At 39.6% G+C, this 27,893-nt stretch overlaps 1 protein-coding gene and 1 pseudogene across 2 annotated transcripts in view; both read left to right on the top strand.

The window, feature by feature from the left end:
- RAB3C (RAB3C, member RAS oncogene family) overlaps positions 1 to 27,893 on the top strand; it is a 294,161-nt gene that overhangs the window by 231,748 nt on the left and 34,520 nt on the right. For both annotated transcript variants that reach the window (XM_050795510.1, XM_050795509.1), the window contains exon 4: positions 21,373 to 21,497. In XM_050795510.1, the coding sequence (XP_050651467.1) occupies positions 21,373 to 21,497 (125 nt within the window). The remainder of the gene's footprint in view (positions 1 to 21,372; positions 21,498 to 27,893) is intronic.
- LOC126957502 (60S ribosomal protein L5-like) lies at positions 16,535 to 21,366 on the top strand (annotated as a pseudogene).

Here is a 27,893-nt window from a genome sequence, read left to right as displayed (position 1 = left end):
CAGAGGTTGCAGTGAGCCTAGATCGCACCACTGCACTCCAGCCCAGGTGACAGTGCGAGACTCCATCTCAAAAAAAAAAAAAAAAAAAAAAAAAAAAAATGAAATTCTTAAAAATTGTCAGGATCTTTAGCTAATTATTCTTTCTCTAAATCCCTTTATCTGTAGGTAGATTTATTCAATAGAAACTATTGGTGGCATGTCTTAAGATGACCAACTTTCTTTTCCTTTCCTTTCTAGGATAGCTGGCAATAAGCAGCTATCCTATGGCAATGACCAGCTATATTTTTTGATTGTCTCCACATTCAAATGCCAGGAGCCCCATGGATTTTAATAAGGTTTTAGAATAAGGCTGTTTTCTTTTTTGTGTGTTTTGCATTCCTATTGCCTCCCCCAGGCCTCTAATCTTGCAGAGTCCCCAGAAATTGCTCCATTCAGCAATGAATTGTTCCATTCAGATTTCTTCCTTCACAAGCACACTCAACCCGGGGAGGGACATGAGCAAGCCACTCAGGACTGAGCATTAAATCACAAGTTCACAGTTGCTTTCTTTCACCCAAAGAGGTTTTTGTCTTATTTAGCACCATTACTAACACATCTTTAGCACCTTATTTACAATACAGGCAAGTTTAGGAAAGAATGTTAATATAAAGCTGGTTTGGCCCGAATGCCAGGGAGAGGAAGTCACAGTACACAGTAGGGTGTGTGTGTGTGCATGTGTGTGTGTGTTTGTATGTATCAGTAAAATGACAGCAGCTTTTCTCCAGAGCAGTGTTCATACACACCATGAAACTAACATCCTTTCTTGCAAAAGGTACAAGAATACCCACACATAGGAACCATGACTCCTCTATGAAAAAAATAAAATAAAAATAAATTTAATCGATATTTTGTGCTAATAAATGCCTAAAGATGATGTTTTTGTGTGGTCACTTTCCTTTCTTTTTAACACAACATCCGTTGACCTATACTGAAAGTTCCATGTTGTTTGTACCTACTAGATACTGCAATAGTATCAAAACTGGGGAGAGGCAAAAGTATTGTTAAATTTATTTAAGCTTTAATTTATTCAGATATGTAAATTTTATTTCAGAGCTAGAGTGGTTCATTTTCACCAAACTGTACTCATTCATTCATTCATTTTTTCAATTATAAACTAAATACTGGCCGGGCGCGGTGGCTCAAGCCTGTAATCCCAGCACTTTGGGAGGCCGAGACGGGCGGATCACGAGGTCAGGAGATCGAGACCATCCTGGCTAACACCGTGAAACCCCGTCTCTACTAAAAATACAAAAAACTAGCCGGGCGAGGTGGCGGGCGCCTGTAGTCCCAGCTACTGGGGAGGCTGAGGCAGGAGAATGGCGTAAACCCGGGAGGCGGAGCTTGCAGTGAGCTGAGATCCGGCCACTGCACTCCAGCCCGGGCTACAGAGCAAGACTCCGTCTCAAAAAAAAAAAAAAAAAAAAAAAAAAAAAAAAAAAAAACCACACACAAAAAAACTAAATACTTATTGGGCACTGTTAAATACTTGAGAGACCACAAGCAAGTCTCCCTATTTTGAAGAATCTAACTCCATAACTCAGAAATTTAAAAAATACTCATATATAATGCTTTTATAGTAATACAAAATAATATTCTTTCGAATTAAGAGCCAAATGGGCAGCAGAGATGCCAAGAAGATGGGAAACAGCACTTGAACAAGGTGGAACTTGAGCTGGAAGTTGAAAGATGGACAGATTTTGAATTTGTAAAAAAGAAGGAACCAGCCTGGCCAATGTGATGAAACCTCATCTCTACTAAAAATACAAAAACTAGCCAGGTGTGGTGGTGCGTGCCTATGACCCCAGCTACACAGGGGGCTGAAGCATGAGAATCTCTTGAACCCAGGAGGCAGAGGTTGCAGTGAGCCGAGATCACGCCACTGCACTCCACTCCAGCCTGGGTGACAAAGCAAGACTCCATCTCAAAAAAAAAAAAAAAAAAAAAAAGATAGGAAAGAAAAGGAAAGAAAGAGATAGTATTCAAGGCAGAGAACATAGAAAAATGTGCCCAGATGATGAGCTGGGATTGTATGAGGAAGAGTGATTAAGAGAGAGAACAGAGGAGTAGCATGAAATATTTCTAGGAAGATGGTGTGAGTGTTCAGCCTGAGTTGGCAAAAGTGAGGAGGTATAAGTGGTGTGCTACAAAGTATATCACCCTGAAAACTGACTCCACCATGAGAAAGTATGGGAAGGAGGGGGTGTGGGGCAGGGAGTATATATATGAAGTCTGTATACATCACCAGGTTTCTAACTTACAAATATTTTAATTTCTAGTAAATGGGTTATCTAGCACCCTTCTTTTTTTTTTTCCTGTTCCTTTAAGCATTCTGATGGTAGACAGATTCTTTGTAGCCAATAGAAATTTTGTAAAGGAAGGTGGAAAAAATATATAAAAGAGAGAGAGGAGGAGTATCTAATTCTCTGAACTGAACATTAGCCTAGAAGTAAAGGATGCTGACATTGGAACCAGATTCCCTAGGTTTGTGCCCCACACTTCCATTCACTGGCTTGCAATTTTACACAAGATGTTTAAACTTCTTGTTCCTTATTTTACTAAACAGTAAAATAATGATAACATTAGTCCCATCTCATAGGGCTATTGTCGAGACCAAATATGTCTCATTGAAACCAAATATGTAAAATTCTTAGAAAAGTTCCTAGTACATAGTAAGTGCTGCTGAATAAATGGTAGCTATTGTTATTCTAATGAGGAAGAAGAAACTCAGGCAACTAATGCATCAATTTTAGGGTGAGAGGAGGAAGAAGAAATTGAATAAAAATCTGATTTTCTTGGATGCATTTAGTATTAAACAGTGCTCATTAAACTGTACTACTTCATACCAAGGTGAACCACAGCTCCCTGGATACATGATTATCTAAGAAAAGAAAAACCTTGGTTCTGTTAGAACTGAGTTTCTTAACTGTGACACTATGGACATTTGTTGGGAAAGAAAGACAGATGTCCTGTGCACAGAATGATATTTAATAGCATCTCTGGCCTCTATCTATGACATGCCAATAGCCTCTCCTTCCCTCAGTCATCACAACCAAAACTGTTTCCAGACAGTTTTGTTCCCCAGATGTCACTGGGGAACAAAATCACCCCCACTCAAGAACTACTGTGTTAGAATCATCAGATGGAAACCCATTGCTTGAGTTTTTCAAACACAAGAATGTGGCCAAAATCAATACTGGTACATTTAGCCTATACCCACTCAAATAAACCAGACAGCTTTCATCACAATGGACCTCACTGAGCAGAAACAAATCCATCCCAAATGACAGTGTCAAAGGAAGGTTGGTGGTGGAATGCAGAGGTACTAACAGGGAGGAGGAATTGGAAATGTGTTGGTGACTTAGCAAGATTTGAATAGTGGTATTTTCTAAGCAACCAGAATGGCTTGAGTAATATCATCATCTCTTTGCTTCTGTAGAATGGGAAAATAAAAATAATAAATATTTGACTTTTAGTAGCCATTCTTCCTTAAGAAAGGGTTGCTTTAATCTGTATCTCATGTGAATCCATTAGACATTTGCTGCTTCTTGCTTTCTCTGGGGTGATTTGCTTTTTAAAGCAGCAGGCAGCATGTCAGACAAAAGGACATCATGGCCTGGATGGTCTTTGCAGATGGGAAGCAAGACCTTTCTGACTGCAGGTGATCTGTCTCTGCCTAGAGAGTTAATATAGCTAGAGTTTTTCCCATCATAATGTGTCAACTTTAGAAAGATTAATTTCAGCTAAATGGATATATGTTGTGAGCTCTGAGAACACCGAAAGCTGCATACTAAGTTGCAGCTACTATGCAGTATGTCTTAGTCATCTCAGGCTGCTGTAACAAAATACCATAGACTGGGTGGCTTAAGCAACAGACATTTATTTCTCTCAGTTTGGAGTCTGGGAAGTCCAAGATCAAGGTGCCTGCTGCGTGAGTTCCTGGCGAGCGCTATCTTCCTGGTTTGCAGAGAAAGGCCTTCTTGCATTCTCACGTGGTAGAGAGACAGTGGGAGATTTATGCCTCTTCTTATAAAGGCACTAAAACTACGATGGTGGTGGGGGGCAACATATATGACATTGTCTAAATCTAATTACATCCCAGAGGCTTGACCTCCATATACCATCACATTGGGTATTATTAGGGCTTCAACATATGAATTTGGGGGAAGATACAAAATTCAGTCCATAGCACAGTGAATACTCTCCAGTAAAATGAAAAAAAAAAAAGAAGAAATAAATAATAGTAAATGTAGAAAAATACAGACTCTGTTCAGCAAAACCAATGTATTCAAAATTCTAAAACTGTAGTGTTTACTGAGATATTTGAAATAACTTTAGTTGGTTACACGCAAAACAAATGAATTGTGAAATGACAAAACATGATACAGCATTTCTGGAGAATTTGACACAGTACACAGAGAAAAGCTGCAGAAAGAATAAATATTCTTTCCTGACTCCAAATGAGAAAAGGTACTGCTCAGAGATAAAATTAAAGACAAGAAAATTGGATATCTGTTTCAGGAAATAAAAATAACATTTTAAATCAGATTATTGAAGTATCCCCCAGCCTTATTATTTTAGGTTGATCTGGTAAGTAAACCCATTGGGCAAATCTTATGCAGGCAGGTAGCTAAATTAAGTGGCCCAAGAATTCTTTTCAATTTCCAATTTCTTTGACTTCTAACACAATTGAGAAATGTATAATCAGGTGAATAATAGAATTACTTAGAAGGGATATTATCATATCTCATTTGTATTTGATTTAAACTTAAATCTAACCACTTTGAAAAGCTTTGTGCCGACTGAATTATTTTCTGCTACATGGTGGATGCTCTTTCTTATTTGTTCACCATGGTCTGCTTTTATTTGGAATATTATGGTATTTAATAACATGTCTAGCCATAACCATGGAATTTGTTACAGCTTTTAATATCAGCAACATAACTCTTCTACTCTCTTGACTTAGCATTTCAAAAGTGAGGTTCATAAAAATCCTATTTGTAGAGCAAACATATAACTCCAATTTCATGTACCAAATTTGGTAGCCATGGCTTTCTTTATCTTCAGTGCATTTGCATTAACATAAGATGATAATGTCACTAGCTTCTCTACCAAATAACATTCTAGCATAAGCCACAGCAAGGGCAAAAGCCCAGCAAAATTCAAGCATGTGACATACCCAGAGAATGCTAATACTCAGTGTAGCTGAAAAACTATGCATGAATGAAAAGGAATATTAAATTCTGGGGTAAAATACTTATTTTGAGTTTGAAATACTTAATTGTGACCAAAAATTGTTTCTTCTCATATAAAAATAGAAGGACCCCCTGGAGAACTGTGGCTGTCTCTGGCAAAGGTACTTTTGACTTCAAAATGTCACTGAAGAATTTGTGCCTAAAGCCTCCTTGAAGGCAGACTTTTGATGAAAGAAAAAAGGATTTCTGGTTTTGAAAGCTCTTTTTCTCAGGGGGAAAAAAAAAAAAAAAAAAAAAAACTTTAGCAGAAACACAAACTGAAAAATGTACAGTATATGACCATTGAATCTTTTTAAAAGTTAGTGCTAGGCAGGAAAAGCAGTGGAAGAATTTCAGACACTACAGGAAACTCCCCAAATTCATATTTCCCTCTTAGTGAACCCGAAACTTGAAAATGAATGCAGGTTTTTGTGTCCCCACCTATCAAGTGCATACGTTGAAGCCCCAGTCCCCAGGGTGATGGTATTTGGAGGTCAAGCCTCTGAGAGGTAATTAGTTTTAAACCAGGTCATGTGGGTGCCCCCACCACACACACACACACACACACACACACCACTGTGGGATTAGTGCCCTTATAGGAAGAGACACAAGAGAAATCTCTCTGCACCAGAGAGAGGTCCCTCACCAGGAACTGAATCAGCCTTACCCTGATCTTGGAAATCCCAAACTCCAAACTGAGAGAAATAAATGTCTGTTGCTTAAGCCACCCAGTCTATGGTGTTTTATTATAGTAGCCTGTGCTAAGACATACTGCAACCTAGTAGACAGCTAGGAAAGCTGATAGTTACATTAACTTTATTATTTACTGTTTTTCCATTTCACGTTGTTGTGGCAGATGAAGCTTGCAGAACAGTTGGAGCAATAAAGCAGCCCAGATGTTTGTGGTGTTCCTTGAGCCCACAGGCTGGGGCAGCCACCCAGCAGAAGTGGAACAATAGAGCTGTTGCCCCTCCTAGAGAAGCTGCTGAAAGCCAGGGAGAAACACTCAGCTTCACCCCTCCTCCTTCTGTCCAGTCTCCTGCCAGTGTCTCCCATCAGAAACCAACTGGCAAGACAGCCAGGAAAACACAGACTGCAAGGGTCAGCCTCTTACCATACAGGACACAGCACAGGGAGGGCGAAAAACATATTCAAGAGCAAACAAATGACAAGCACACCTTGAAAACAGTGGTCAAGAGACAAAAATGCTTCTACTGGTACAAAAGTACTCTATGTGCTTGCTCTCTCTCTCTTTCTCTCTCTTTCTTTCTCTGTGTGTGTGTGCTTCCTTAGAAGTTACTTTGTTTTTATTTTGTTTTGACATATGATCATTACTAGTTAATATGTTCTTCTCAAGCCCAGTAATATTGGACAGTTTCTTCTAAAGCAGTAACAGAAGGATACCTGTATACTTCAAGAATGGATGGTAATATATGCATGAGATACATCTTTTTACAGCTTTTACTTCATGTATTGCTCTTAGGCATCAGTTGTAGCTTGACTTCTTTACTTTTTTTTTTTTTTTTTTTGAGAAGGAGTCTTGCTTTGTCACCTAGGCTGGAGTATAGTGGCGTGATCTCCACTCACTGTAACCTCCACCTCTGGGGTTCAAGCAATTCTCCTGCCTCAGCTTCCCCAGTAACTGGGACTACAGGCATGCACCACCATGCCCAGCTATTTTTTGTATTTTTAGTAGAGACAGGGTTTCGCCATGTTGGCCAGGCTGGTCTCGAACTCCTGACCTCAAGTGATCTGCCCACCTCGGCCTCCCAAAGTGCTGGGATTACAGGCGTGAGCCACCATGCCCAGCCCCTTATTCACTTATTTTAATGGTGCACTTCTGAAATTTGCTCCCACCAAAACGGCGCAACCATGGCCTTGTCAGCCTCCAAGGAATGTGGTGTGAACATAGATCATTCCAACCATACCGAGGCACAGTAAGACCAGGACTTACTTTGAGCCTCTGAACTGAGCATAGGGTTTAATGAACCACTTCTCCATTGTGATAAAATATATAAGCAAAAGTGCTATGGTTTGGATGCACAGCCTGCAGCTGAACCCATTACAGGATGCATTATTTGATGTGAGCTGTGAAAGACTGAAGAGCAATTACTCTCTACAACCAAGGGCAAATGGCAACTGTGGAGCTTGGCCTTTTCTCATTTCTTGGTTTCCTGAGGCCAGAGTTCTCTACAATGACAAAACCTCTTTGCTCTGGCTCATTTGAAAAACAATGTCATTTTAAAGGTTAGTGAGTGTGTGTGTGTGTGTGTGTGTGTGTGTGTGTGTGAGAGAGAGAGAGACAGAGAGAGGATTTTATAGTGATTTTTATGACAATCAATAAAAAAATGCTTTGGAAACATTTAATGAGAGGGGTCACAAAGGCAAATGTAGTGTTGAAAGAAAACAGACAGTTCTGGCTCTTCCAAATCTGTTTTACCAAAACCCAAGGCCTAGGAAAGGGACAACAGTCCTCAATGAAGTCCATTACTGGGCCCTGAGGATAATCTTTCCTTGCCTTCCTGCATATCATTTTCCTTTACTCCTTTCTCCCCTCCCCTTTCCCCAAGATACAGAGCTGGCTGGGAGGCCCCTTACCTACATCCCACCCCCTTTCTCTCACTTTACCCCAGGACGGTCAGAGCTAAAGTCAGAAAGCTGAAGCACTGATGCAGGCCCCAGGACCAATGCGCAAACCCTCCCTCCCTCCACTGCACCACAGGTTCCCACTGCCATTACCAAGCATGGTGCCCCCCGACCAGCCTTCACCCCTCAGCCCTTTTGAAAGGCCCCCAGCTCTTCACCCAGAGACCCCAGCCCCATTCAAGTACCCATGGTCCTCTGCTTCAGTCCAGGAATTTTCCTGACATGGAGGTTCAAGCTCACTTATGAATATTTAAAGACCCATGATTTTTTTTAATGCTTGAAAGCTACTGACTTTCTGAGCCCAACATCATCAACAAACAGTAAGGGAGTCATAAAGAAAATGCATTACTCACCTTTCATCTTTTTTTTTTTTTTTTTTTTAAGGTTTTATAGGTAATTAATATATTTTATAATTTAAACATTTGAAGATGGTGAGATTTATTTTATTTTATTTTTTTTTAATTTATTTATTATTATTATACTTTAAGTTCTAGGGTACATGTGCATAACGTGCAGGTTTGTTACATATGTATACTTGTGCCATGTTGGTGTGGCAAGTAAGAAAAAAGAAAAACCTGCCTGTCACAGAACCTGGATGTGACTGTGTGTTCAGGAAAAAAGAAAGAGATGGGGGCTGGTGGGGGCAGGGGGGGCAGATCACAAAGGACACAACCCAGGGTCATAAAAGGGGGCAGAAAGAGTTGTACAAGCCTAAACTCCCACCTCTCCACTTCCCAGAGGCCCAGTCCCTGTTCCTCATTCCTCCCCCTCCCATTCCTGGTGCTTGCTGGGAAAGCAGGATCTCAGACCCCACCCCAGACCTCCTGAATTAAACGATCTAGGGGTGGAGCGCAGGAGTGGGTTTTAGCAAACTTTCCAGGTGATTCTAATGCCTGCTAAAGTTGAAAAGCAACACCATATGGTGTAGACACCAGTGTCTTGTGCATGGTTGTTTAACAAACACTTGCTGATTTAAGTATATCTGCAAGATCTTGGTGTGGAGCTAGACTGCAAGCTCCCTGAGAGCAGAGACCATATCTTTCTTCATGCCTGACAATGCATTTGTTGAAGGGAAATAGAATCGGACAGTATTTTGCTTTTGTTTTCCACTTTAACCTTTTCTAATTAAAGGTTTCAAAACAGCAAGGAAAATCACAGTGAGTGTTGTTTACAGAGTGGTTTTGAGATAATATATCAATACCATGTAAATAATTAATAATATCAGCTTACCAGTAGTATTGATACCTTCCAGTCATATAGTGGCTCTGTGGTTTTGAAAACTCTTCCATGAACATTTTTCATTTGATCCTCAAGAAATTTTGGCAGGAAAATGTGTAGGTTTCATTCTTGCCTCTCATAGAAGAAGAAGCAGAAGTTCAGAAAAGCTGAGAAAATAGTCTTGGTTTTCCTAATTAGGTACAAAAACTGGAACCCAGGACTTTGAGCTCCTACTCCATTGGAAAGGTTTGTATTCCAGTTCTGTTATATGTTATCTGAGTGTCGGCTAACTTACCCTTATAAGTCTTTATTTTGCACTTTCTTCAGCTGCAAAATGGGGAAAACAATGGTTCCTATTTTAAAGGGTTGTTGTAAGAATTAAATGAAATAATAAAGGTAAAGCACTTAGCATAGGGCCTGGCACAAAGTAAGGGTTTAATAAATGAAGCCACTGTTATATTACTAATTCTTTATTGTTATATGTCTGAATTTACATATTATACATATAATCATTATATATTTATGATTATTGCACCACACTGACTCCCACTAGAGTGACCAATATTGCATATGTGGGTTAGCAAGTCAGGGATCTTCCTCATCTCAGAAGGTGTTCCTTGCTAACTTAACAGGATGTTTAAGGCCTCCAGTCTGCCTTTCATGCCAGGAGTGTTTCTCACTGCTGCTCCCCAGTGGGTCTTTATGCATGCTGCAGGTTGGGTATCTGCTGTGGTCACAGTGCTTACCATCGTTTCTCATGGACATGTTGCCTAGTCATTCCAAGCACATGCCTTCCTTATCAATTGTATTGTTAAGTTGTTATGGTTAATTTATATAACCATATATATATGATAGAACCACAGCTTTTATCCAAATGTAAAATAAACACATGTAAAAGATATTATTTAACTCTGGACTTAAAGACGGGACCAGTAAGATGTTGCATAGGCTCAAGGGGATATTCAGTGAATGCACACACACAGGCAATCAGGAATGCAGAAACAAGTTACAAAATGGGTTAATACCCATGGAGCGAGAATCAGATGCATTCCGCCAAACACAATTTATTGGCATTTCTTTCTATTTGCAAGAACTTGTATTATTATTGGTTTTCTACCATCTACAGAGCTATAAAATAGCTCAAAGATGATGAAAAGCAGAGATAACCTGGAAAGGTGTGCTGAACAGGGCCCCCAGTCACCTTTTCTGCCCACTTTGAAGTCTTTCACAATCTTTCCTGACAGTGAGATCTCAAAAGAGTTTAGTGTTGGAGGAAGAGAAGGTATCACTATATCCAGTTCCCTGCCTAGAAAAGAGGCTTCACAATCCTGGGCTTCAAAAGGCCTGAGCGAGTTTTCTCCTTTGGTTCTCTTCTTCTCTTAATACCTTCTTCTCCTTTTCCTGAAGATTTCATCTCAAAGTTCCACAAAATCCACACTCATAGTCCCTCTCCTTCTCCTTGGAAGAAAGAAGTTTCTTCCTCCTTGGTCCTGTCTTAATATCTCACAAACCTCGATGTTCAGGCTTTGGCTGAATATGTGTGAAGCGTCTCTTCTCACCCACAAGGACTACAAAGTGGGAGGAGAAGGTTCTGGTTCCTAAGTGAGGGCAAGTAGGTACTGGATTCTAAGTTTAGCTTCCCCTTCAGCAAGCCTGATTGCCTTACCATTAACCTAAGAAGGAAGCATATCTTGCCAAAGATCACTAATTCCCCCAGGACAATATAAATCTTGTCTAATTTGAGAAAAGGATACTTATTTCTAACAACATGACTTTGGACTTGCCCTGTGAAAGCATCACCCAGGCATCCTTGAGCTGAGGAACGTCTTACCTTTTCCCAGGTCAGACTTTCATTCCTCTCCCTTTGTTGTCCAGAAGGGTGATCCTTGCTGTCATGCGCGTCTGTGTGAAGAGACCACCAAACAGGCTTTGTGTGAGCAACACGGCTGTTTATTTCACCTGGGTGCAGGCGGGCTGAGTCCAAAAAGAGAGTCAGCGAAGGGAGATAAGGGTGGGTCCATTTTATAGGATTTGGGTAGGAAAAGGAAAATTACAGTCAAAGGGGGGTTGTTCTCTGGCGGGCAGGAGTAGGGGTTACAAGGTGCTCAGTGGGGGAGCTTTTTGAGCCAGGATGAGCCAGGAAAAGGAATTTCACAAGATAATGTCATCGCTTAAGGCAAGGACTGGCCATTTTCACTTCTTTTGTGGTGGAATGTCATCAGCTAAGGCGAGGCAGGGCGTTTACACTTCTTTTGTGATTCTTCAGTTACTTCAGGCCATCTGGGCGTATAAGTGCAAGTCACAGGGGATGCGATGGCTTGGCTTGGGCTCAGAGGCCTGACACTTGCTTCATCTAGTTATTGTTTTTTTCTTGCAAAAAAGAAAAGGAATGTCCAGTTGTTTCTACCACACATATGGTTTAAAAAATAGAATTTGACATTTTATAAAATTAGGAGATCAGAAGTTATAAGACGGGCGTAATGGAAATAGTTCTAAGTTAAGATTTAGACTAATAAGGGAGAATAGGATGTGGTGCAAGGTAGTTTCAGGACTAGGTGGATCAAGAACACTGCTTCTTGAGCTCTCGAAATACGTTTTCAGTACTGGCTCTCTGCAACAGACTTACCACGGAGAGTTGGATCAAACAGCTCCTTCCAGAACATCCAGTTCTGCTTGCTTCCACATGCAGCTGAATTGACACTCCTAGATCTATGCAGATTCAAGCATTTTTGGTTTCCCCAAGAGATATATTATTTTCTACTTTAAAAGATAATCAAACATATGAATTTCTTACCAAGTTCCACATTCAACACAATGTAGGCACTTTCCCTCTTGTGCAAGCAGACAGCACATTGAGGATGAGCATTCACAGGAGCCCTGGGATATAGACCCACACTGGCCACTAAGTGGTTGAGCCATCTCAGTCACTCACATTTGGAGTTTCAGCTTTGTCATCTCCAAAATGAAGGTGATGGAATGGGGCCCTTCCAAAGCAGCTCTTCCACAATGTCAAGGTGCTAAGTCACTCCTAAGGTATCCTCATCCTAACTATTGGTGCTAGATCAGAAAGGAAAAGGTGACTTCTCCAGACTGGGATGAATAGCCAGTCATGCAGATGTCCTTTGCAGACTGTGATGGGGTGAAGAGTTGCCTTCCCTTACTGTGGACAATGTCAGGGTATAAAAGGTTCTGTGGAAGAAGCTGCCAGCAACACATCCTAAAAGGGATGCATTGGGGCACTGGCATTATATAAGATGGTAATTCTTCTTTTATTTTGTGCTTATATTCTGAGTCAGGCATTTTTGCCGTATTCAGTCTATCATTCACTCGTTATTCAATCTCTAATTCTACATTACTGTTTGAGTACCTTCTATGTGCCATGTATTTTGCTGAATGCTGGAGACTAAATGATGAACGCACAGTTGAGGTCTCTGTCCTCATGGTACCTATAGTCAAGGGGGGATGTGAATAAGTGAAAAAGTTATACTGAGTGACGTACAAGGCATAAGTGGGCCCGCATGAGTGGCAGCTAACCGAGAGGAAGATGGAAGAGACTGAGAGGGCCTGACACAGAAGCCATAAATGTGTTTTAGACAGATGGTACATGTGATGGCTGCAGGTGATTTCTTGCAAAACTAATGAAGCTTAAGTTTAATGGTATACCCATAAACTGGCTCTTTGAAAAAAGGATGAAATTATTTCATAATCAGTGCTTTTCAGCCATACTGCCAGCTCCAGAACACAGCTAAACTTTGGACCCCTTACTAAGACAAATCCCCTCTTAGTGTCTTAGTAATTCCCCCAGAGCAGGCTCTGAGACAGGAGTTTGCACACAAGTAGTTTATGTGGGACATGCAAGAAATACCCATAGCAGGAGGGTAAGTGGGCTGTGAGAGGGAAGACTGCCAATAAAAGGTGTGTGTTCAAGCCAGCTACCATTATGCATAACCAGAGCTCAATCTTTCTTAAAAATTCTGAGAATCAGTATGGTAACAACCTGAGGAGAAAGGGAGCTGGGGTATTTATACTCCAACTCCTGTCAGTCATTGGCTCAGGTCTGCCCCTGAGTGTGTTATTTTCCTTTTATATTTTACCTTCCCTGATGGGCGGAGTGACCTTCCATTGCTTTGGTGAAAACTGTAAAGCAAAGAGATGCAAATACTAACAGTTAGAAGTCATCCAACAAGCACAGAAGTGGTAAGGCCTGGGGGATATAGATAGTGTCTGGTACAAAATATCCTATACTTAATTATGTATTTGTAATTTGCATTTTTCTTAAATTGGGCCCTCAAATTATTATGAATTTTAGACCTCACAAAACCTGAAACCTCCTATAGTCACAGGCCTAACTTGCTGAAAATATAGCATGTATGGGAAAATCAAAGAAATTAAAAAGCCCATATCAGAATTGGAGGGAAGAGGGAGGGCAGCAAGAGATGAAACTAGAAGCTAGAAAGTTGAAGCTAGAAGCTAGAAAGGTAAGCCAAGGCCATATGAAGGGTGCTATGTTAAACTGGGCTTTTCTAGATTTGACTGACTTTTGTTGGTGTCTGCAGAACTCAGCTGGGATCCTTGGGGCATCTCATTTCTGGGATAAACTGACAGAACAACCCCTTTCTAAGATGGGCTCTTCCCCAGATAAAGAATAAGAACCCAAGAGGGCTGATGGAAGCTCAGCTTGCCTCTGATGTCTGTTAGTCACAGTGGCACAGGTCAAATCTTATATTCCATTGGCCAGACCCAAAGTTAGAAGGGCAAGGAAATATAGTATACCTACAGGGAAGGAAATAATGACTAAGTAAGAACTGTAATACAACCTACTACTGGAATTTCACCAAAATGTTAATAGTGGAGATGTGGAGATAGTGAGATTTCGGATCATTTTTCCTTTAGCTTTTCACTATTGTTACAATTTGTAATAAGAATGTAGCAATTGTGCCAAAAAATATGAACCTATTCTTCTAAATAATGAAAGATTATATCAAATATTGAAGAGCATTTTTAAGGATATCTTTTAAAATTTTTCCTTTCTTAATGTTTTATTTATAAATGAGTTAATATACATATAAAAGGCCTACCCCCTCAACTTCCTAAAACTACCTATTAGTATTTATAGCATGTGTAACTAATCAGACTTTATTATGTTCCTATTTCTGGTTTCTTAGTATTACTCTCATTAAATTTTTTTATTTTGTATATATCTTTGTAAACCACCTGCAAGTACTTTATGGGGTTAGCTAGGAAATAAAGAAATAGATTATTTAAAAACTAGAAAGAAAAGAATTTGAAGGGATTCATCACAGTAATACTCAGCCCTGATAGCATATACAAATCACCTGAGATTTCTTTTTAATACCTCTGATGAAGACTCTAGAGGTTCTAAATTAATGTTTCTGAATTGGGCTAATTTTTAAAAGCTCTCTGAAGGTTGAGAAAAATTGAATAAATAATGATTAAGTGAAAAAAAATAACAAAAGGACCAATTGTATGTGATGAGCAAAAGCAGGTTGGGAAGTTTCTTTACAAACTTGAAGTAGGGTGTGATACTAAAAAGCCAAAGCTCCTAAATATTAAAAAGAATAAGGGAAATGGATGCAGTAGAGCAATATGGGCTTCCAGAATTAGGAAGGGCCTGCTATTAAGATCTGTTCAATCTTCCCTGGGTGAGGAAGAGTGAGTCATATTCTCTCTGATATCTCGTATTCCCACATGCATCCCAAATCAGACCCTAATTGACAATTGTTTTTGTGGGCCACTGAGGTGCATTTTTTGAACTGTTTTTCAGAACATTGTGATTAAGCTAAAGTCTGTCATTCTCCATGAGAAGAGGCTGAACTCACAGGCGATTACTTACACACCCAGAACAGGAGAGAAGGAATACTAGAAATAATGTAGAAATGTGGTTTGTTCACTTGTTTATAGCTCTTCAAACTGAAATTATTTGATTCTGTTTAGAGTTCAGTTGTTTATGTGGGAAACATTATAAAATATCAAAAGCTCTTTTATCTTGATGTCTCATCCCAGCTTTTTTGAGACTCCACTTTAACATTTGATAAGAACTGAAATGGGGATAAATTATGCTTTCCTCCTCTCTTTCTCTTTTAAGTTTATACATAAATGTTGAGAGAAAGCTTGAGGTATTTGTTTTGTTTTTTTTTTTAGCTAAATGGCAAGTAAATAACAGGCTTTTTAGTAACTGTGATCTGGTACTGGTAAGGTCTGAGTTAACTGCCATTTGCAGAGTAACCATGGTGACCAGCATATGGCTTCTGATTCCATTAATCTTACTGAGATTAACAGTAACCCCAAAGGATCTTTTGCAGTGATTCAGAAATAAATCATCTTTTCACATGTATACTGTTTGGTGACAGCCACTCGCTTTCAGTGTGTGTCTCTACCCAACAAAGAAATAAGACACTCCCTCTCATGAGATGATTGGAAATGCATCCCTCAAATAAGAAATTTCACAAAATACATCCAATGGTGAAAAGGTAAACACATATAAATACCATGCAAAAGGAGGATTTATTGAACAAACATGTGTCATACACCTGATAGATACATAAGGGGAAGGTCATTTACTCCCAGTTGGAAATTTACTTGTATAGAACCTCAGCCTGGAGATATGGACTGGAAACAAAATTTGAGACTCTTCAATGAAAAAAATCCAATTGTTATTTCAATTATAGGAATTAGAAATGATTAATTAAGCTGGATTTGGGAAGAGGAGCAGCTGTCTGCCCAAGAGGAGACTAATAATGTGTTCTATTTGTAACGAGATGTTGCAACTTCAAAAGTACAGTGTGGCCCTACCTCAAACCATATTTGGCCTCCAACAGCCCCAGAGCATGTAAAATAATAGCCTCATTTTACAGATGGAGATACTGAACTAAACAATTCAGAATGACTTCCCCATACTCACCTAGTATTAGAGCTTTCTCTCAAACTGGCTGAATAAATTGTTGAGTCTGAGTTGGAAGGGATGGGAACTGAATTACAATCCCAACATTCTTCTGACGCTCAGTGTAGACAAAATATGCATAACTATGGGTCTTTCTCAACTCATGGAGCTTATACTCCCTCATCTCTAGGTTTTCCTTGGTTAAAGGAATACTCTAAGCTCTTATTTCAACCTAGATCTTCCTACATAAAAGAAATATCAAGAACACAATAGCGTTTTACAAATTCTAAGATGCACAGTTTCTTACTTTAACACCTATAGCTGGGCATGGTGGCTTGCACCTGTAATCCCAACACTTTGGGAGGCTGAGGCAGGCAGATCACTTAAGGTCAGGAGTTCGAGACCAGCCTGGCCAACATGGTAAAATCCTGTCTCTACTAAAAAAAAAAAAAAAAATATATATATACACACACACACACACACACACACAAATTAGCTGGGTGTGGTGGCGTGTGCCTGTAATCCTACCTACTGGGGAGGCTGAAGCATGAGAATCACTTGAAACTGGAAGGCGAAGGTTGCAGTGAGTCACTGTACTCCAACCTGGGAACAGAGCAAGACTCCATCTCAAAAAAAAAAAAAAAAAATCTGTGACACTGAGATATGCCTTTTCATCAGTGGCTTATTATGATCACTATGCAGCAATACCAAATGTAGATTTCATTACTCGTACATGCACTAACTTGGTCATAGCTGCTTATATTGCCAAAGTCATACAGTTATCGGTACATGGATAGAAAGTTATTGTGTAGGCAGAAAGAGGTATAAATTTCATATTAGCGACATGAGTACTCATTTTGGAGTAATGACCATCATATTACGTTTTCTTGCAAAGTAACAACATAGTGTTCTACAGGACCTAAGAAGGGAAGATACAAGTAGATCTTATATGTTAACCTACCATGCACTAAGCACAGAAACTTTTAAAAAAAAAGCTAAATCTTTCAGAATACATGAAAGGAATTTCAAAGCGACAAGAAGCTGACATAATTTAATTTGCTACATCCTTTTGCTCTTGGCCATTGTAAAATAGTTTTGATCCTATCATTTATGTTAGGTTTTGTGATAGGTGGTAATTCACAAACCAGCCAGCATGGCTCTGATCCCCTGTTGCTGGTGGTGGGACTGTGCCTAAAGCTCCCTTCCCTGCTCTGCTGATGCAGAACAACATCAGGAAGTCCAAGTAGTCAAAACCAAAGTCAAACATTGAACATTTGCAACCCCAATTTCAATCATAAAATTAACCAACTCTAATGGGAAATCAGTCTTTTGTTCATCTTAGCACAAATGCTCTAGACCACAATTTTTATTTCATTAAAAATAAAACTGGTCTCCTTTGGCTCTGTGAGCTTTCAAAATAATGATTCTTTATAATTCCCTGGCAATTGTAGAAAGTATTCATTTTACATTATTTCTCTGACAATTGAGAAAATTTGAGGTTACATTGAAATATTTCTTATGTAAGAGCAAATGAAGAGGATGGATCTCATATAATCATGGCCAAAAAAGTATGTTCTTCGTCATATATTTTTATAAATCATTGAGGAGCAGGGAATATTGTATATGCATAAATGTATAACCTATTATAGCAGCCTGAGACCCCATGGGTTATTATTATGTCAGCAGAACTGAGATACTCAGATGTGTTTAGTGGTAGAAGCAAGCATTCCATTAATTTGGTTAAGGGACATGAATCAGCTAGTGGGTTGTGAGTTATGCACCTTCCTGACCTTCACAAAAGCACACCCTGACTTGAGTTTATACAGTCAGGGGTGCAGTAGGATGTACTGGCCCAGGTCATAAGAGTGCCAAATTTCCTCAAGCACTCATTTGTCCTCAGGAAACTCAGAAGCTGAGTCATTAACATCCTGGCCCCAGCTCCTTCCTTGGACAATTGTGACACTCTCTTGTGAACCCCTTGTCACTAATCTGACTCTGGGTATCTGACTTCTAGTTTTACTACCAGGATTAAACTTTTTCTGTTAACATAAGGGCTCTCTACCCAGGGCCTTTCCAAGTCCCTGGCTTACAAGACATATAGGAACAAAGAGACTATTTCTTTTAATTACATAAAGAAATCTGATCAGATGTGAGATCCTTTAAAAGAAACTTTTGACTTCCTTTGTAAAAATATATTAGCATTTGTTACTTAAGTGTTTCCAAGAGTGGAATTTATTTTACACCCTAATTCATTATTAATGCATCATTTTTCGTATTCTCCACACATAAGATTAAGTGAGGAAAAAGTATAGAGTATAAAAGTTCTGTCTTTATTTCTCCAGTCTATAGATACCTGCCAAATCTCACTGTTGCTAAGGGAATATATTATTAACTGAGGTATCAGAATTAGAAAGGTCATATTGTTCTGAAAAAATATGCTGTGACTCTGAGATGTCCAGGTGGTATCAAGAATGTATTTCCCCAGATAATTTAATCTCATTTGAAAACTTAGATGTACTTGGTTCAGGGGAATATGCTGAAATAAAACCCTATCTGCCTCTTCACTCTTTCCTTTCTTCTCAGGAAGGAGAAACAGTGATCATAGCTCATTGAAAACGCTCCTGCTGCAGTTTAAAAAGCTATACTATTTGCTTTTTATTCCCTCTTCAAGTTGAGAACATCTCATTGCCATTTTCTATTCAGTGATCCTTCACTTGACTATTGTTTGTAACACCAGTCCCAAGCTTTACTTTTCGACATGTTACAAATCTTTTTTTTTTTCAAACTTTAATCATTTGTTTACATTTCAACATTTCAGTATTTCCGTCCTGACCACCCACCGGGCAATATGACTTTCCCACCTATCTTAGACTGTTCTCAAATTAAAATGTGACTGATACAAAGGGAGAATGAAAGAAGATAGCTTCCTTTCAGCTTCCTCTAGATAACAATAAATGCACTGGAACTTAACTTTTTGAACTTTTAATGAGCATTGTGGAAACATGTTTTAAAGCACAGGCTTGAGAGCCATACTGCCAGAACGTGATTCCCACATTTGACACTTTACTGGCTGAGTGATCCTGGGCAATTAACCTCTCTATGCCTCATTTTCCTCAACTGTAAAATGGGCAGTTGAGGATATGGACAGTGGAGAATAATAATATTCTCCTTAAGTTATTCTAAGGATTACATTAATGCAACAGATATTAAGTATTTCGAAAAATACCTGTGCTTTTTCTCTGCCCGGCATTGCTGGGCCTGCAGGTCTGTGTTAAACCGTGGATGAGGGTCTTTGTTCTGCAGAATGGAGTTTGTTAAAGTTGTTAAGAATAAGGCCTATTTAAGAGATACCAAGTGAAATTTAGGAGATGACAAGAGGGTAGAACTGACTACTATGCTCAAAAACGCTCAGTGATACAGGATAAAAATAAATACAACACACTCAAATACAGGGTGATAGTCTGTGTAACAAACAGAGGTATCATTTGTCAGATTGCTTATGCCCATATGGAAGGGGTAGTCTGTGCAGCATATGTACATGGTACATGAACTACCAAAATAAAGTGTGAAGGTTGGCCTGACAAATTATGCTGCAGCACATTCTACTGGCCTGCCACTGGCCCACAGGCTTCTCGGTAGGTTTGGCATGGACAAGATCTATGAAGGCCAAGTGGAGATGACTGGAGATTAATGCGATATGGAAAGCATTGATGGTCAGCCTGGTGCCTTCACCTGCTATTTGGATGTAGGCCTTGCCAGAACCATCACTGGCAATAAAGTTTTTGGGGCCTTGAAGGGAGTTGTTGATGAAGGCTGTTCTGTCCCTCATAGTACCAGACAATGTTTGTGATTCTGAAAGCAAGGAATTGAATGCAGAAGTGCATAGGAAACACATCATGGGTCAGAAGGATGCAGATTACATGCATTACCTAATGGAAGCAGATGAAGATGCTTACAAGAAATGGTTCTTTCCATTCATGAAGAACAGCATAACTTCAGACCTGATGGAGGAGATAAACAAGAGAACTCATATTGGCTGGGCACGGTGGCTCACAGTCCCAGCACTTTGGAGACTGAGGTGGGTGAACTGCTCGAGCCCAGGAGTACGAGATCAGCCTGGACAACATGGCAAAACCCTGTTTCTGCAAAAAAATTTATAAAAATTACCCAGGCGTGGTGGTGTGCACCTGTTGTTCCAGCTACTCAGGGAGCTGAGGTGAGAGGATCACTTGAGCCCAGGAGGTTGAGCCTGCAGTGAGCCAAGATCATGCCACTTTACTCCAGCCTGGGTGACAGAGCGAGACCCTGTCTCAAATAAATAAATAAATAAAACAAAAAACAAAAGCTCATGTTGCTATCCAACAGAACCCAAACTATGAGATGCCCAAGAAAGAAGTTAAAAACAACAGGTGGAAACATCTCAAAATGTCCCATGCCCAGAAGAAAGATCAGGTAGCTCAAAAGAAGGGAAGCTTCCTCAGAGCTCAGGAGCAGCCTCTGAGAGCTAAAACAAACAATGTTTTAGGATGATTTTTCAGATAAAACAATAAACTTACTGGCTAACCAGGTTTAAAAAAACAATACCTGCAAAAGCAAACTATTACATTTATTATCTAAGTTTCAAAATCAAAAGTTGGTTATTTGTGTCATGATTCATAATTGAGGCTTATTCTAAATTCCAAATATCCTGTTTGTAGCAACTTAAAATGCCAACTCATTGTATTACAATTTTGACATTAATCAACCTGACATTTTTCTCTTATAAAGGTAAGGCATGAACATATTAGCTCTCATGATTCTTTTTTTTAAAAAATTATCACTTCTCCCAGATTTCCTAAGCCCCATTGCTTTAGCTCTTTGAGTTGTTACTGTGATAAGGGAAAATACTATTTTTGTGTGATAGGCTGTAAATAGGTTGGGCAGCCATCTCAGTTTGCCTGAAACTGAGGGGTTTCTCAGGACATGGGACTGTTACTGCTTAAACTGGGAAAGTCTTGGGGAAACCAGGATGGTTGGCTATCCTACTGTAAAGGTATTACATAAGGTGGGGGTAAAAGAGGAAAGGAAGAATCAGTGGTAGTATTAATCTCATTAAGTACAAAATAATTATTAGTACACCTCTACTGTTCCCTTGATTTTTGACTCATGCAATCTCTGATGAGTATCTGAAGGGTAAAATTGCACTGAACTAATTAACTCTAAATGTCATGCATTTGGATTTCGTGGGGTTTTTTTCCCTTTTGTTATCATCATCATCTGTGGAATGTATTTCTTCTCCTTCATTTTATGCTGTTCTGCTTTCCTATGATTATGTCATGCTTGTTCTTTTTCTTTTAGGTCAACCCAAATCAAAACATACTCTTGGGATAATGCCCAGGTTATTCTGGTTGGGAACAAGTGTGACATGGAAGACGAGCGGGTCATCTCAACTGAGCGAGGTCAACATTTAGGAGAACAGCTTGGTAAGAAATAAATTAATAAGTTAAAAAGAAAGAGAATTTGCTCATTATATGTAACACTGTACAGAGTCCCAGTTAATTGTCAGGGTGGAGTTAATGAAATGTTTCTCAATCTAACAGTGGAAAGCAACATAATCCTCCCTAAGTGGACAATATATTTTCTCCCACTTACTAAGGCATTATGAGAGCTCAAGTGCAATTAAAGAAGCAAAAATGATACTCAGAATTTTGGTCTTAGTACACTGTATTTAAATTCTTATTCTATGAGAAACGCAGGTTATGCCTTGTCCACTATTTTTGCTTTTCTTTCTCCATACTCTATTTTGCATTCAGTGGGCTCTTTATTTTATTGCGTGATTATTGTTCTCAAGTTTTCATTGGAGGAGGATAATGGCACAGAATAGGTCACATCCTAGATTCTGTTTCTAGTGACATCATTGATGAGCCATGTTACTGTTACAACTCCCTTTGAGACTTAGTCACCCCATCTCTCAAGAATTGTATCATAGCCCATGCCTATTTAACCAAGTCCTTGTAGATAAGATCAAATGAGATAATAGATATGAAAGAGCTTCAGAAATGGCAAAGCCGTTTCAAACACAAAACACTGTATCTAAAGAGAAAAATGCTGGAGCGAGTAGGGTAGAGATTTAATACAAAGGAGGGATTGATGATTGATAATTGATTGACTGAGTCAAGAAATTTTTACTGGGTACTCGTTGTATGCTTTATATTATGCCAAACATCATGGGGGATACAAAAAAGTGATTCACAGTCCCTAGGCACAAGTTGCTCCCAATCAAGTGGAGACTGAAGACTGGAGATACACACAAGGAAGCAGAAATACAAGTCAACAAAAACAGGTCAATGAGGAGGTAAGCTGCAAGGCAGATGCCAACAGGAAAGCAACAGGGAGAGGGAGGCAGACACAGGAAGGGGAAAAACATTGCCAGAAGGAGATGTAGGAGTGTAGTGTGATCAGAGGAAGATAAAGAGCAAGGCAGAGAGGGCTCCTGGGGACATCAGGTGTGGAAATGAATACACCAAGAGGAAGAGATGAGTGATGAGAGGAGATGGAGATCTTATGTGCGAAATGGCAAGATACAGCTTGAATGGTCTCTAAAAGAGAGTAGAATTTGCAACTACAAAGGAGATGAGGCATTATGAGTAAGGGGCACAGTGATTCATGGACATTGAGATGAGCATAAGGTGAAACGATAGTGAATAGAAAAGTGAGAACCTAGCATAAAGTTGCAGAATTGAGTTGTGGATTTGGGGAACAACTCCAATCCTAGAGGTGAAGGAGTTGGAATTCTTTTTGTTTGTTTGTTTATTTGTTTGTTTGTTTGTTTATGGTAGACCACTGAAAATACTGAGGCATGCTTAGCAAAGAAGAGTTTGACTTTTAACCTTTTTGGTCAGGACCTGCAGTAAGAAATACTTTCAATTTAGCATCCCAGTACTTACATATGTAGAGAGAGAGAATGAAACAAAAGTTTCACAAAACACATTTTAACTTTACTTGATGAGATTCACTCTGTTTTCTGTCTTAATTTTCTTTCTTCTTTTTTCTTAAATGGTGGTCCCAACCCACTAAGTTGATCTCCAGAAGCAGTAATGTGTCTCAATCTATAATTTGAAAAACACTGTTATAGGCCGGGCACAGTGGCTCACGCCTGTAATCCCAGCACTTTGGGAGGCCAAGGCAGGCGGATCACGAGGTCAGTAGATTGAGACCATCCTGGTTAACACGGTGAAACCCTGTCTCTACTAAAAATACAAAAAATTAGCCAGGCGTGGTGGCGGGCGCCTGTAGTCCCAGCTACTGGGGAGGCTGAGGCAGAAGGAAGGCATGAACCTGGGAGGCGGAGCTTGCAGTGAGCCGAGATCACACCACTGCACTCTAGCCTGGGAGACAGAGCAAGACTCCGCCTCAAAAAAAAAAAAAAAAAAAAAAAAAACACTGTTATAAAGGGGATGCTTTGGGATTAATCTGCTGGTGTTGTGCAACATGAGTCAGAAAAGCAAAGGCCCTCTCATTGGGTTACTCTTCCTCTTGATCATCTCATAACTGAACTAAGTACAGTTCACTCTGAAAGCTTAACCATTTCTCATGAGCTTAATGAGTTCCTTAGACTACAATCTATCCCTGGATGGCCACAAGAACCCTTCCACCAAATATTCTTAGAGCCACCCAGAAGAAAGTTACATGGCTGGTGTACGGTCTCCTGTGGCTGCATTTGAAGTTATCATCTCTGTCACAGGGCCTCTTCCCACTCTACCGATTAAACAATAGGAGGAGTCTGAAAAAATGATAATTTTTTTTCTTAATCCTCTTAGGACCTCCTTATCTTAGGAAAGATAAGAATGGAGAATAGTAGATCCCCAAAGAAAGAGAGGGAGGAAACCTGGGAGAGAGTTGGCAGATTGGCTTCCCAAGACGGTCTCTCCCCGGTCTTCCTGTGTTTTCTTAACTAGCTGGGCACGTGCCAGGTTGGGGAAAAAACTGCTACACAGATGTAGGCTGTCTCTATGAATAAAAATGAAAACTGTTTGGTTCAAAAAATATATGTATATCTAAGCCAAGAATTGTTTAATGTCATTGATACATAGGAGGCAGGCAACTGGCTAAATTTTTTACCACTCTAATAAATTACTTGGATATTGAGAAGACCAGGCTGTGAAAGGGGATGTTAGGATGATGGAAATGCATCAAGGGGGTGACTTTCCTGCTGCTCCATCGACTGACGTGCACACAAACCCTTTCCATTCAGTGCACAGATGTAGCAAAGTTCCTGAAATTGTGAGGCAGAATGTTTTATGTTCCTGTTCAGTTTCTTCCAATGGTTTCTAATTGATTTTTTGCTCTCAGTTCAATAAAACCCAGCTGTTGTCATAGCAACCAACACATGTGCATTCTTGGAGAGTCATTTACCTCGTTTAATGTGGCTTGTTCTCCTCATGGCTACACATGCTTCTACAAATGATCATGAGAGACCATTTGCATTTTTTTAAAATGCTCTCACAATTTAAATTTAAAGATTTTAAAGGTCTTTGCTTTGTTTTTTAATTACTTGTACATTTTATTCTTCAGAATACCATCACATACACACAAAGGTTGCACATTGTTTTTTAAATGTCATTACCACATCTTGGCAGATGGCTCAAAATAACTGCTTTATCGATCTGGTTGCAATTAATTCTCCATTGTGGATTGTTTTATCTGGACAACATTTGCTCATCCTAATGAGGGTCCTGGATGGAACCAAGTTGTAATGGAGCTCTTTAAAAATTCTTAGATGGCAGCTGTCAGTCCCAATCCAGTTTAGTTCACCAAGCATTTATTAAGTGTTTACAATATGCCAGTTACTGGGAATGCAATGACAAATAACCCTGCCTTCTAGGAGCAAACATTGTAGTGCTGGAGACAGACTACACAGACAAAGAGCATTTTTCTGGCTTTCCCTTTCTCGGCCATTTTCTTTCATTTGATCCTTTGAGCACCTCTCCTTGCTGAATGCTGCCTCGTCAGCATTTATGACATGGTGCTCTCTGTTCGTCTCCTCCCTCTCCAGACTTGCATTTAGTTTCCTTGGTAGACTCCTCCTCCTTTTTCTGTCTCCTGCACTCTGGCTTTCTATCCTCAGTCTACCTCTCCTCTCTCTCTACACCCTCCCTTGGATGTTTCCGTCCCCTCCAAGGTTTTAACTCCACCTCCAGACTAATGACTGCCAAATCATGTTCCAGGCTTGACCTCACACTGGCACTTCAGGCGCCAACATCCACCTGCCAGCTGTGCATATTCAGTACTTCTGATTTAGAGTAGTGATCTAATCATCTGCGGCTGAATCGGCTGGGGTTCTTTTTCAAATGCACATTCACAGCGCAACTCAGACCTGCTGCATCAGAGTTTTTGAAGTTGAAGGCTAGAATCTACATTTTTAACAAATATTTTTGTGACTTTTATACAACTAAATTTCTAGAACACTGGCTTTTGTGGGAAGTGAGTGTTTGGAGAGGGTAGGAAACTGCTGCCAGAACTGAACATTACTCTATAGCTGTTGTTATTTTCCCATGCATTTTTTTTTCTTTTTTTTTTTTGTTGATGAAGTCTCATTCTGTCACCCAGGCTGGAGTGTAGTGGTGCGATCTTGGCTCACTGCAACCTCTGTCTCCTGGGTTCAAGCAATTCTCCTGCCTCAGCCTCCCAAGTAACTGGGACTACTGGCATGTGCCACCATGCCTGGCTAATTTTTTGTATTTTTAGTAGAGATGGGCTTTCACTGTGTTAGCCAGGATGGTCTCAATCTCCTAACCCTGTGATCCGCCCGCCTCTGCCTCCCAAAGTGCTGAGATTACAGGTGTGAGACATCGCACCTGGCCTTCATGCATGTTTTAACAGTTAGTCTATATGTATGTACCTATAACAATATATAAGAATGTTTTTAAATTTTATATTAAATGTGTAGTATGGTACTTATGTATGTACAATCTCATAATTTAAGTTTTAAATGTACAACTACTGTGTTAAATAAGAAAAAAATTTGGAGATACAATTAAAGATAGATTTTCCTAAAATAGAAGTAATTTATCTGGGAATAAGAAGAAAGAAAGAAATTTACAGAGGAGAATGGATTTGTATTGCCTTGAAACCACAGGTGAAAGAATATTTGAACCATTATTACAAGCTCTGAAAGGGCAGAAAATGCAGAAACTCCTGTTTTCCAAAAATGTAGTCAGAGAACCAAAGACTGCAGAGAAACTCAAATTGCTTCTGGGAGAAGTCATTATTAATAATTTATAAGGAGCTAATCTTAAAGTGTTTTTAATTTGCATTAATATTTCTTCCTAAAACAAGTAACAGATAATATTCCCAATTCTTTCCATTCAAACAATTATCATAAAGGCCTCTGAACATATGTATTACTGAATTCCAGATTCATCCCTTGTACCCTTCCCCCTTGTCCAGCACAGAACCCCATGAGAATTTCTGAAAGTACAAAATATTCTTATATTTTGCCATTTCTCTAAGCTCTGTAATTTATCTTCCCTTCTTTTCCCATTTAATGGCTCTTTTGATTATTCATCTGACAAATATATATATAATAATACTGCGGAGTCATAAAACGTGTATCTTCCCTCTCACGGAGCTTAACGTGTGGACTGTGTATCAGAAATAGACTCAAATATTATGAATATGTAAATAGGGCTGAGTGTAACTCAGAAGATAAAGGAAAGGCATGAAGTTCTATGAATGGGTAGTTACTTCTCTTTTTGGAAAATGAAGACTGACGAAAAGACACATTCTATGTCTGTATACTCTGAAACATATTGATTTGATAAATCCTGGCTTAATTTAACAATTTCTTCAAGGAAATAGTCTCTTGAAGTAGAAAGAGATACATTTAAGACAAATGAAAAAGGATATTCTTTCACCTAACAAAGAATATACTAATGGAACCAATTATCTCTGAAAGTGGAAGATGGTGCAGGCAGGACATGTAATTACTTCCCAAAAGGTCTAGATAAATCAATGCAGGCAGATCTACTATGGCTAACGGAGGGAGTTTGTATTCTGTGCGATATTTCTGTGTCACCAAGCGTAAGAATTTAGGTGTATTGACCATGCTACATCGTATGTTGTGGCACCACTCTCAGAGACAAGATGACTGAAGTGACTGAAACATTATAACCTAGCCAGAAAAGTCTATCTCTGTGGATTTTAGGAACCATGCTCTTGATTTCTGCTGAGCCTGAATGACCCCAGCATGCCTGATTTGGGAACTCTGACTCTAGGATTCTCTAATTCACTCCTATGAACCTTTCAGTTTAAATCACCCTAGTCTTTCACTACCAACCCCGGTAAGGGAGAGAAAGGCATTGACTGCATTGTGAAATCGTATGGTGGTGGAAGCCCTGAACTTCTGGATCCATGTGCCCTGGCCATAAGCAACGAAGTTTTATTTATACAGTTTCCACCAGGAAAAATTGTAATAGCAGCATCATACCTTCCATAACCACCAAGCTCCACTTCAGTCATCATACCCTTGGTACAAGTACAATCTTTAGTCACGCAATAGGTCTTTTTTTTTTTTTTTTTTAGAGAGAGAGAGATGGGATCTTGCTCTGTTGCCCAGGCTGGAGTGCAGTAGTAGTATGATCATAGCTCATTGAAGCCTTGACCTCTTGGACTCAAGCAATCTTCCCATCCCAGCCTCCCAAGCAGCTGGAAATATAGGCACGCACCACCATGCCTGGCTAATTCCTTTTTATTTTTTGAGAGACAGAGTCTTCACTATGTCACCCAGGCTGATCTGGAACTCCTGGGTTCAAGCAATCCTCCCACTCTACTTCAGCCTCCCAAAGTGCTGGGGTTATAGTCATGAGCCACTGTGCCCA

The sequence above is a fragment of the Macaca thibetana genome, chromosome 6 (assembly GCF_024542745.1).
Source record: "Macaca thibetana thibetana isolate TM-01 chromosome 6, ASM2454274v1, whole genome shotgun sequence".
Taxonomy (NCBI): Eukaryota; Metazoa; Chordata; class Mammalia; order Primates; family Cercopithecidae; genus Macaca; species Macaca thibetana.
This window is presented reverse-complemented; position numbering and strand designations above follow the sequence as displayed.